Source organism: Etheostoma spectabile, chromosome 9 (assembly GCF_008692095.1).
Source record: "Etheostoma spectabile isolate EspeVRDwgs_2016 chromosome 9, UIUC_Espe_1.0, whole genome shotgun sequence".
NCBI lineage: Eukaryota > Metazoa > Chordata > Actinopteri > Perciformes > Percidae > Etheostoma > Etheostoma spectabile.
In genome coordinates, this window is record NC_045741.1 from 11,090,244 (window position 1) to 11,101,982 (window position 11,739).

At 40.9% G+C, this 11,739-nt stretch overlaps 1 protein-coding gene across 4 annotated transcripts in view; it reads right to left on the reverse strand.

The window, feature by feature from the left end:
- dlg1a (discs large MAGUK scaffold protein 1a) overlaps positions 1-11,219 on the reverse strand; it is a 117,318-nt gene extending 106,099 nt beyond the window's left edge. For 2 of the 4 annotated variants that reach the window (XM_032526543.1, XM_032526541.1), the window contains exons 1-4: positions 10,813-11,219; positions 9,416-9,586; positions 5,543-6,383; positions 5,027-5,123 (exon numbers count right to left, since the gene is read on the reverse strand). In XM_032526543.1, coding sequence (XP_032382434.1) covers positions 5,027-5,123; positions 5,543-6,383; positions 9,416-9,586; positions 10,813-10,831 — 1,128 coding nt within the window. In that variant the 5' untranslated portion in view covers positions 10,832-11,219. The remainder of the gene's footprint in view (positions 1-5,026; positions 5,124-5,542; positions 6,384-9,415; positions 9,587-10,812) is intronic. The other 2 variants (XM_032526542.1, XM_032526544.1) reach the window with 2 other exon arrangements.
- Between the last annotated feature and the right edge of the window lie 520 nt (positions 11,220-11,739).

The following is an 11,739-nucleotide window of genomic DNA, read 5'->3' on the forward strand; positions in this document are numbered from 1 at the left end:
GTGTGTGTGTGTGTGTGTGTGTGTGTTTTCAGTCACTTATCAGAACCCTCTAAGATTTAAAAGACTATGCAACTTCTTTTTTAAGTTCGTCGTTCATTGTAATCAGGCTCCGAACAGCTAATAAGCAATTCATGAACTGGCGCCACGACAGTATTGCTTACTAAGGTGTCAGGGGCCAAAGTACTTGTCCTCAAAGCAGACAATGTGATATAAACACCTACAGTAAGTAGAGTCCATGAATAAGCAAAATCAAGACTCAGTCTATAATGAGATTGAGTCTGAATCAAGACCCAGCACACACACTATTAGTTCCTTTAGTTGGTTTAGTTGTTGCTTCAAATAAAACACCTGAACCCTATGCCTTTCCAATGTCAGAATTGTGGGGGCTGCATCCGATAATTTCCGAAACCAACAATCCAACAAGAACGCTTGATTCATGCAGCCATTGGCCAGGTGTGCGAAGGTGGACTTTTTCTCTCAAGCTCTAGTCTTCCACATAACTACTTCTCACCCCGTTTCCCCACATGATGCCCCTCTCTCTGAGACAGACACAACTTCTGTCTTTAGGAAAGGTTCAAGTTGTAGTTCTAAGCATGCCCTGGCCTTTACACCGAGTCGTATTTGTTCTGTTGTAATAAAAGCATAATCAGTTAAATTCTCAATCCCTCCATTGTCTAGACTCACTCTTTTTTGTGTGGGGAGGGTGTTCTCACACTGGTTTTGCTGCTTTTAAATAGGCCATGCATTTCTGAGCATGGACATATGTGCATAATTTACTGTATGTGCTTAATTTTCCCATCCTTTTTTTAGCCAAGTGTTCTCTCCGGCCTTGAGACAAGTCAGCCAGCGAATCAACCAACCAGCGAATCAGTCAGTTATCTACACAGACAGCCAACCAGTCAGATAGCTAGTCTTTTGAAGCGTGTGTCCCATCAACCCAGTTTCATGTCTCTCTGGGTGTCACATGTTGTCAAAACCAACAACTGAGCAACATATCGGTATTCCCATTAGAGTCACTTCACTAAAGCACAGTATGTGTAGGATACCACCTTATAGTCTGTTCATTCACAAAGTGCATCACACCAGCTGTGCAAGAAGCCCCCTGTCGCCAATTCGATGTGGCTTATTGTTCACAGGTGCACTTAGGTACCCATCATTTACTAAGCCTGTAGTTTAACGTTAAATCCTCCACAAAGGATTGCGGGTCTCACTCTCACTTTCAATAAAACATCACGCTGTCTTGATGTTTATAATTAGATCACGTGAGGGCATCTGGTAGCTTAGCACACAATGCACACACAATTTCAACATAAAAATGAAAAAGGATGACTGTAATGTATAATTAAAAACATATAATTTAAATTAATTTAGAAAATGTCATCCGGCTGTACTTCCAAACTCTCCCACCCTGTTTACTTGTTTGTCTTGTCTGCCATTCTCCTCTGCTCTGCTCGAATCTGCTCTCCTCCTGTGTCTCACCTTTGTTGTAAGGATGCAGATGCAGTCCATCCTCACCAGTCCGACTAGGCAAACCTTCACCAAAACATCTTCCTGCTGCAACTTCCACCACTCAGCCGCTTGTGGCTTTTGTTGACATCCTTCCACCGTCTGTCCGTCTGTCTCCTCCTTCTCACCCTCTTCTTTCATCCCTTAAGCACTCTCTCCTCATTTTCTCATGTCCTCTCCACCTGCCCCTACATCGGAGCAGCCAGAGAGGACTTCTTCGCTAAGATAGAGGCCGACTCAGAAACATGGCAGCCATCCCGGTGCACTTCCGCCCACCCTTCTGTTTTCCAGCTGCTGTCTTTGTTCTATGGCAGCAGGTAACCACATGTTGACCTCGAAGAGTGCATTCCTCCAAAATGTATCCACACATGTGCAGAAAACACTCAGCACACAAAAAACAGCAAATACACAGAGACAAGCGCAGAAATGCAGAAATATGGATGCACAGACAGACGTGTATACACAGGCATAAGCACACACACACACACACACACACACACACACACACACACACACACACACACACACACACACACACACACACACACACACACACACACACACACACACACACACACCACTCACTGTTTTATCAGGTCAGTCTCTGACAGGAGTGGAGGGGTTAGACTGAGTGAAAAGTAACAGCCATATAGCAATGGATGCTCTACTTTCAACTTTGGGTATTGGCGTAGTCAAAGCTCCATACGCACCCTGAAGCTTCACACAAAGATGGGATTCCACTCACTCAGGATACTGGGCTCTTTCGAGATACACAACATCACTACAACTGATGTTACTGTATTATAAATACTATATAAGACAAGCTGAGCAGAGAAACGTAGCAAATACCCAAATGTCATAAAACACACACATACACACAATTTTACATTTCTTTCTGTTCCTGTCATTCTCTGCTTCTTTCCAGCTCCTCCCTCGTCTGGCTGTGCACTCATTGTTGACTGTCTCGTGATGCTCAATGCTGCCAACAGAGAGCTGTCTGCACTGGGTTGTGCTAAAAAACATTACTATTGGTTCTCAATTCATCCTACAGTACAGCCATCATAAACTAGTAATCTTATTCATTGAACAGTCCAGTAACGGATAAGGAGCAATGCAATGAAATGTGTTTCATTTCAGGATGGACCACTTGTGAAATTCTGTGCCGATAACAATACCGATATTCAAAAGTAACAAATTTAGCGGATACAGATCTTTTGTTGTGGTTGTTCATTTGTAGGTGTTATTACGTATTCCCCTTTAGTGCCAGGTAAACAAAAACATGTTAATTTAAGTGTTATAAAGTCTTAAGCTGTTCATTACACTATCTTTGAATGAGCAGGAATTCAATCATACGAACAACCTTTAAAGCGTAACTCTCTGCAAAATGCAACCTAGGGTCTTTTTGTGAATATACCTGAGTCAAACTTTCATTTAAACGCATAATTAGGAAGGAAATGCCACTTTTAAGATTTACCGTATTTTCGGTCAAATGGCCTTTTGAATGGGAGTGCTAGAGGATCTACTATGATATCATCATAAATCACTATTTTTAAAACAAAATAAAGGCTTAACACAACATAAAACTTTGCTCAAAGTATAACCAGGGGCTCTACACATGAACTCGAGCATTGAGAACACTGTTTGTGTACACAGAGTTTACTAAAAAGAAAGGTTTTGAATGACTCACTGTAGCGGTTGTTGTTTATGCTATCCGCCATCTTGTTGGTCAAATCGTGTTAATCTCCGAATGCGAATTAATGGACTACATAGGAGGAAATATAATTATTTTCTGAGGCTTCTTTTTCTGTGCATCTATATGTAACTAAACTTGGAGCTTTCCATCTTTACTCTCCTCCTTGTTATGTTGCATTCAGAGATCGACTATTTTGGACTGGCAAAGTGAGTCGTTGTGTACACAAACAATGTTCTCAATGCCCGAGTTCATGTGTAGAGCCCCTGGTGATACTTTGAGTTTCATGTAGTGTTGAGACTTCTTTGTGTTTTAAAAATAGCGATTTTGATGCGATCATAGTAATGCCCCTAGGACTCCCATTTCAATAGGCCGAAAACAATACACGGTAAATCTTAAAAGTGGCGTTTCCGGCCTAATAATGCGTTTAAATGAAAGTTTGACTCGGGTACATCCACAATAACACCCTTGGTTGCATTTTGTTTGCATCACAGTTTTATTTCATTTAAACTTTGGCCGCATAACCAAATAAAATTCACTTTTTTGTGTGATAACTGACATAAGTTTAAAAAAAAAGAAAACCAAATCAACCACCCCAAGTTTCTGATTATAAATGAATTAGGAACACCCGAGAAGCACATGAATCTACCACCAAACCTCAACGCAATACAAACAGTATTTAGCTAGGAGGACATGTTGCCTGATGCACATGCTGCAGAACTGCATTGAAACCAGCTTTGGAGTACAAATAGAAGTTAGTCAATATCAGCCCAATATGTGCCCAATGTGCATTGTCAGCAGCAGATCAAAGCAACAATGTGTGTAAGCCTATGCTCAAACAGCCCAAAGATCCAGCCTTGGTGAAAACCATTTCATCAAGATCAACAAGACCAGACCTGTTGCATGAACTCATCTCTAAGCTCATTCTGCTGACTCTTTACTTGAGTTTTTTTTTTTAACCAAACTGAAATGATTACTGTTGTCATATTACAGTATATAATGCAATATGAGCCCGTGTTCAAACAGCCAGCCTGCATTAACGATCTGTCCATCTAATTCTGCTCTCTGCAGCCACCAGCAGCCTTCAGTTCAAGAGGAGACACGTTGATGCTAGTAAAAACATGTTTTCCCTGTATCACAACTATTTCCATTTAGGAGAAGTGATATTTAATACATGAAGCAACACACCCAGTCATAAATCCATGAAATTGTATAATCTGTGACTATGATTCTTCTATATTAATCCATAAATAACAAGAAAGTGTTTCACCACAGCAAGGGGCAGAAACAAAACTTGGTGTTATAGTGAAATAAAAACCTTTAAAGCTTAAACAAAATGTCAGTATCAAGCACATTTAGTCAGTGATGGTATGGAATATTAAAAAAGATTTATCCAACCCTAGTTCTGACAAAAAGACAATGATGACAGCATATATCTTCTTCCAAAAAAATGTTTTGCCAATGCTGCAGCATGACAGGGTATTCACAATAAATGTATACCAGCAAAATAAAACCTGAATCTGAAAAATCTGAATAGGATGAGGCTATAAGGTCCATGAAAACTACTAGGAAATCGCTGCCATCTGACCATTTACACATATGCAAGGTCTCCATTTTTGGTATATTTTCATTTAAAATTAGTTTCTGTTAGACTCAGGAGAGAAAAATAACCTCACTTCTTTGCCAAAAGTATGCACCTTAAGGTTGCCACCCAACAACTAATCACCTATGCACTTCGGATAGACGGCACCACGTATTACACTCTGCTATTAACTGTGGAGAGATTTCCTGTAGGTTGCCTAAGGCACAGAACAACCAGAGATGTCTTACCTTGTTGGGGGTCAGCGGGCTTGTAGCTGGCCTGGGGCTGGCTGGACCATGGCTAGGACTAGTCAAAGTGACTTTTGCTGGCCCGGGGCTGGTTGGACTAAGGACAGAGACCAAGGAAAGAGGTTGTCTAAAGGTGAACTCTAAAAGTGCTGTCTAAACTATCAGGAATTGTCTAAATATTTTTTGCAATGGGTTTTGTGTTTTATTTTTGTGTAAAATAATAGAACGAATAATAAGTTAACATGAAAAGCGGGAGCCTGGGCTGTCTACAGAGACCGCGTTTTTATACAGTGTGTTCAGGGGACAGGCAGCTAGCGGACAGTGAGGAGATATTTTCTATATGTGACAAAAAATGTTGTAGCCAAAAAACGCTTAGAGCACCTTTAAAAGTTTTGCCTTGGTCTGGTGATAGCCAGACTACATTGCTGTAGTATTGCTAAATACAGCATTGATGTAATCAGTTTTAAAGTTTATTATACCCTAAAAACAATTAAAATATATAGATGTTGGACATACCTCAAATGTTTAGTCAAGGGCCCCGGAGGACCAGTGGGGCTGCGGCTGCTGAAGGTGAATATTCCCTGGTTGGGGATAGTTGGACTTGTACTGGGAGTGCGTTTGCCTGGGTCTTTGCTGGTTGCAAGAGCTGTAGAGACTACAACAGGGTCTGTGACTCTGTTTAGACCTGGGCTGGTGATAGGAGTGGTGGTGGTAGATTTGTCTGGAGTGGTTGGAACCACAAAGCATTGGATGCTGTTGGAGACGAGGGCTGAGACAGTCACCAGGTTGAGGTTTGGAGAGAGAGAATCGTTTTCTGGATTGGTGGAGGTGATGGAGATTTCTGAAGAAACAGAGTTGGTAGAGGTAAGACGTGGCTTTGTTCCATTCAGGGATACTCCAGGAGATGTTTTTATGGAAACAGAGGGGGTTTCTACACTATTCACAGTGAATCCGGGGGATGTGGCAGCAGAGGGAGAGGAGGGCATATGAGTCTCTGATGCCAATGATTTGGAGGCTCCAGGATGGACAGGAGGGGGGGGAGCGCGGTACTTCACCTTGGTTGGCTGTGACTGTGGTGTAATGGACTGTGTTGCAGGGGAAGATGGCTTTGTTGTGGGTGTCCCGGATGGGAGTGGAGCAGCATGGGACTTGACTGACTTGGGTTTGGGGGTCAGGGGTTTTGGCTGGGACCACCCACCAGAAGCCTGAGGGCTGAGGGGCCCAGAGGAGGACTGTGGCTGGGCTGATAGCTCTGTTGGTAGGTTACAGGAGGCAGGGAGCTTCCATGGACCATCTGTCTGGCCCACAGAACACTTGCTGTCTGCAAGGACAGTCAACTCATAGCATTCCTGAATGTCTGGAAGGAGAAGCGCAGAGATTAGACCCATGATAAATGACTGAAGGTTTTAGTGGATTAGTAGAAGAAGGGATGGATGAATGAACGTAGAACTGTATAAATGAAGACTAACTAATTACAAAAACAAGAAAGTAATATTTTCTCCAAAGCACACAGAGCAGTAGAGGTGAATTGATTAGTTGATCAGCAAAAAATAAGGGAACAATTATTTAATCACTTAATCTTTCCATACATTAAAAATGTCACTTTGGGCTCTGACAAACTGTGATGGCCATTTTTTAGTATTTTTAGACACTATTGACAAAGCAACTGATTGATAAAGCAGTAAATGGAAAAAAAGAATTGGCAGATTTATCTATGATGAAAATAATCAATGATTGCAGCCCTTTAAAGATGTTCTAAATACAGTAGAAACCTTTAACACTACTATATATTGTACATGACAATCAGAATCATGCAAAGTGAAGCTGATGCAAAACAATCTCAATTATTTTACTTCAGCTATGTACAGTGGTAGAGAAACCAAAGGATACACAGCTAATACACTGTTGTCCTCTAGTGGCAGCACAGTGATATTGCTAGTATTGCTTCCACACTGACAGAATGTATAATTGTTACAATTTGAGGACTTTCCTTTTGCCTTTCCACATACAGAACTGACAGGCAGATGGTTGTGAGCTCAGGCTGCTATACGGTAATGAGTTACTGTAGCAGCCTGAGCTCACAACCGTTTGGTGGTCATAAAAGGGATGATAAACAGGAAGAAAAACAGAGGTACAGTATTTGGGAAGAGGATAAGGAATATATAAACAGTTGTAAGAGGATGTGTAAAGTGAAAAGGAGAAGAGTGAATCTATACACCGGGAATTATAACAGTACAATAGATACAAATGAACAGACACCAAGGAAAGAAATTACAAAGGACAGTTACACAGTCATATCCATGGACGTTGAGTATATTTAAACACATTACAGGATAGATTACGTAAAATGTCTTTAACACAAAAGAAGTCAAGGATTAACAATAACAAAAGGAAAAAAGAGACAGCGCTGGTTCGAGATACAACTTGATCAAAGTTCAACGCCACAAACAGGAACTCAGTCTCAGTTTTAGTTAATAGAAAACACACAGAACAGAGATATGGAGTGTTACTTTAAGAACGACATGTACAGGTGTGGGCGTGGCACAAAGCAGGTAAGACCAGGGACTGAGAACCAGTTTGTTGAACCACATGTGCCCAGTGTTTTCCCAGTGCAAGAGTTCACCAAAAGCAGAACTAACCAGTTAGTCACATGCCTGTTAACTCTTCACTTATTGTGAAGAATTTATACTTGTTACACATTCTTTAAATGTATGCAGACTTTCTACAAAGGGCCATGTGTTTTCAGAGACAGGCCACGTCACGCCTACATGTTTGTGTTCTGATCTCTATTTTTTAGTGAACAGTCTTATGACGGCATAAGATCTTGCAGACACCGTAGAAACTCGTTCGACCACAGTGCTCATGTCCTTTTCTCATGATCAGTCCTAGCCTTCTGTCTGCTTGCCTACAAGCCGACTGTCTCACAACCAGAACTGCTTATGTTCATTTAGACAAAAACACACGGCACAAGTGCACCTGTCTTCAAGACTTCATAAACAGTCCTAAACACATAGTCTCCTTACTGACTGACACACTACACTGCTCCATCAATGTCAAAGACATACAACTGAACGTGGCTTCCATGTCCAGTAGCAACACTGAGTTCATGAACTTGTTAAGGAGACCAGCACAAGAACCAAATTAAGAGTGAGTTCACCTAAATTACAAAAAAACAATGGCATCTAGCCATAAAGACAGTTTCTGGGTTTTTGTAAAGGTTTTAAGATAATGTTATCATTTCACATTACTTTTGAAGAACTGTTAACTAAAACCACTTTTTAACAACGTCCCATTTATGCTACTGATCAAGAAAAGGTATACAATCGTAAAAACAGCCCATGGCAAGTTAAATGGTTAAGCCCAACCCAAACATCTGAATAAGAGGGAAAAAGGTTTTGTGATTTGTGGACAAACAGTGACCTTTTAATCTATACGCTAATTTAAATACCTTGATACCTTGAAGTGCAGGAAAACAAAATAAAATACATAAATAAATGTAATAATGAGCAGAAAATTGTTTAAAGCGCCCATATTATGCTCATTTTCAGGTTCATAATTGTATTTTGAGGTTGTAGCAGAAGAGTTTACATGGATTAATTTTCAAAAACACCATATTTTTGTTGTACTGCATATTGCTGCAGATTCTTTTTGTGTGTTTAGGTCTCTGTTTTGTGTTCATCTCACTTGTTTTAGCTACACAGTGAGACATCTCACTTGTATGCTATCTTTGTTGGGAGTTGCACATGCACATTAGCTAGGTAAGGCTCACATCAGCTCGATAACTTTTTTTGTAACTTTTTCCCATCTTTGGTCAGTACAACGCAGGATTAGCTGGGAGACTTCTTCTAAACGAGGGGCACTTGGGGAATACCTGCAGAACAGGGACATGGAAGTAGTTCTTTTGTAGATTATGGTAGTGTGTGTTTTAGCAGTGTTTTGCCATTGAGAATGAGCTGGCATGCTAGCGCTAACTGTGCTACAGTTAGATACCTCATTTCGGCTAGTGACGTAGAAAGCCATGCAGATTTTGAACAGCTCACCCGGAAACTGAAGGCAGAGGACATTCAGAAATCGTATCTCACTCTAAACAGCATGGATACTTTCCAAATTTTGTAAGCGTTTGGAAGCCCCAGAGACACAAAATAACACCGCAAAGAAATCCCAGAAAAGGTTTTTTTTTCATAATATGGGCACTTTAAATAAAGCCTAATTCAAAGGGGGCAATCCTTCAGCCACAGAATCATTAAGTCACCTTTCATCTCCTACGGATGTCAAATCCAAGCATCGGCAGATACTGTAAAAGCTAACCAAGGCTTAAAAAAAATAAACATAAAAAGGTATCACGGAGAAACTGGACGGGTAAATGAACAACCAAACAGATATCCTTACCCAGCAGAGCACTAAAGAGCTGACTTTGGAAGACATTGATGACTCTGTCCAGAGACTGCTGCAGCTGAGAATCTTCCTCCACATGGCCCTGTTTGGTCTGGCTCTGGTTCTGCTGTCTCTGGTCAAGCTTGGCCCGATACTGCTGGAGAAGCTCCAGGGCCCGCTTAGCATCTAAACCCAAAATATACAGGTAAATAACAAAAAGCCTTTTTCTCGTTACTAATTATACAATTCTCCAGGCGCTCTAAAGTAGAGTGGGGAGATTAATGTTTGTTAAAAGCCTCTACTTGATTGAGGATTACTATGGTTAAAATCGCTGGCTGCTTCAGACCACACAAGGTCTTGCTGGGTGAAGTTAATAAAAGACAACACCTGGCTCCAGATAGTGAGTGAGGACAAAGGTGTGTCAGAAGAATGTTTTCTTTCCCTTTCTGTCTCAACTACTGCCAGTATTCAGAGTTTGACATCAATGTTGAATTGCAAATTTTACGGCAAATAAAAATTGAAAAGTAGGCAATAAAAAGGTCTGTATTTGGGCATCCTCATTTGCTTTAAAAAAGATGGATCACAGAGCATGTTTTACCAGATCCTGGCGCAATATCACTACGATAGCCTACAATAAATCTGAAAACTGGAGTTTAGAATGATATTTAAACTGTAAATTCAGCCTATTTATGGCACATTTAGAACTGCCTATCTGCATTAATAATTAGGTTTGATTATGGCATCATGTAAATCTAAAGCAGAAGGACATGAGGGGAATACAGTTGATGGTGTGAAAGAAGGCAGCAGACTACATTCCAGGTTCCATGGCACTCTGCTGGACAGCTGATTAAACCGGAAGCACTGACAGCATCAACACAACTACACTTCTAATGCCGCTTTCTTTGAATGCCCAACGGAATTCAAAATAATTCCTATTTTATGAATGATCGGTTACTATAAAGAAGAACATGTTGTCAGATCGGCACACACGCTTACGCTTACGTTTAAGGCATTCATTCAGAGTCAAAACATATTGAACTGAATTCCCTCTTTCTATGCTGCTGTGCATCAACGTTCAGCAGTAACTACTAAAAGCAAATACAAAATGAATATAAAACAGCGCTTGGTAGATCTATTTGTATGCCGAATTTACCACAATGTCTGAATAATTAGTTAAAGCTCCTAAATGACGATCTACACGTTGTATGCGTTAAACAATAAACGATTTAGTGTTAAATAGCTGGTGTTTTATAGAAGTTTCTGGCGAATAAGAGCGCTTTGCAACGACATTAACGCAACAGAGTGGTTAAACTGTTTTTTTTCGATATCGTTTCTTTAGCTAGTTAAAATGTGTGGGCTAATGTACTACAGAGATATAAAAAAGACAAAAAAAATCATATGTGTAGCTCTACCTTTCTGTCGCACAGGCATGGTGACAGGCTCCGTCCTCGGGGCTTGTGTCTGTGTCGCTGTGACAGGGTAGCCTATGTGTGGGTCTGTCCCGGTACAGCCTCCCTCCGAACCGGGACACCAAACTGACACAAGCTGTCTACACACCAACCTGTCTTTTTCTCAAAAGAAAAACTTTTTTAAAAAAAGTGCGTGTTAAGCCCGGGAAACCCGTCACAACGGCGGAGGAAAAAAAAAAAAGACACGTTGAAATCAAACGTTGACAGTCAGCGCGTGGACTTGGTACCCGAAGCTTGTTTCTCTCTTTCCTTCTCTTTCACTTCAACTCTCACTCTCTTTCCCGCTTTTGTAAAACTACTCTTCCATTTCTTCATTCAGGTGACTTGACTCTAGCTCCAAACGCTGTCGGACCGGTTCTTAGGCGGAACACACACCTAGAAGTCCCTAAAAGACACGCAGGCACGCACGCATGCACGCACGCACGCGCGCACACACGCACACTTAAAACACCATTAACTCAGGTTTGAGAGGCTCTTTTTGTCATCGAGGATGTTGGTGGTATTGTCATGTTAAACAGAAATGTCGTGTCCAGTGGATAAAAACCTTGTTCATTCCAGGGCAAATAGACTACTGGATCTACATAATCCACTCAACTCTGGGTATGGATTTAGGTTTCCAAACACTGATTAGTCTAGCTCCCAAAGGTAGATCTATAACCCCTCCTTTGCTCCTACTGTTTGAGGCTGCTACTACTAGATAGGCCTATTGCCATATAGGCTTACATTTGTTTGTTAATTAAATTGGATGATAGTGTACGGATATGAAATAAAAAGTCTGGACAGATATTATAGCAAAAATGTAGGCTACGTTGCGCTGTAAGATGCTTGCAAACAAAACAATACCATGATCCAAAAAGCAAGGTGTATTAT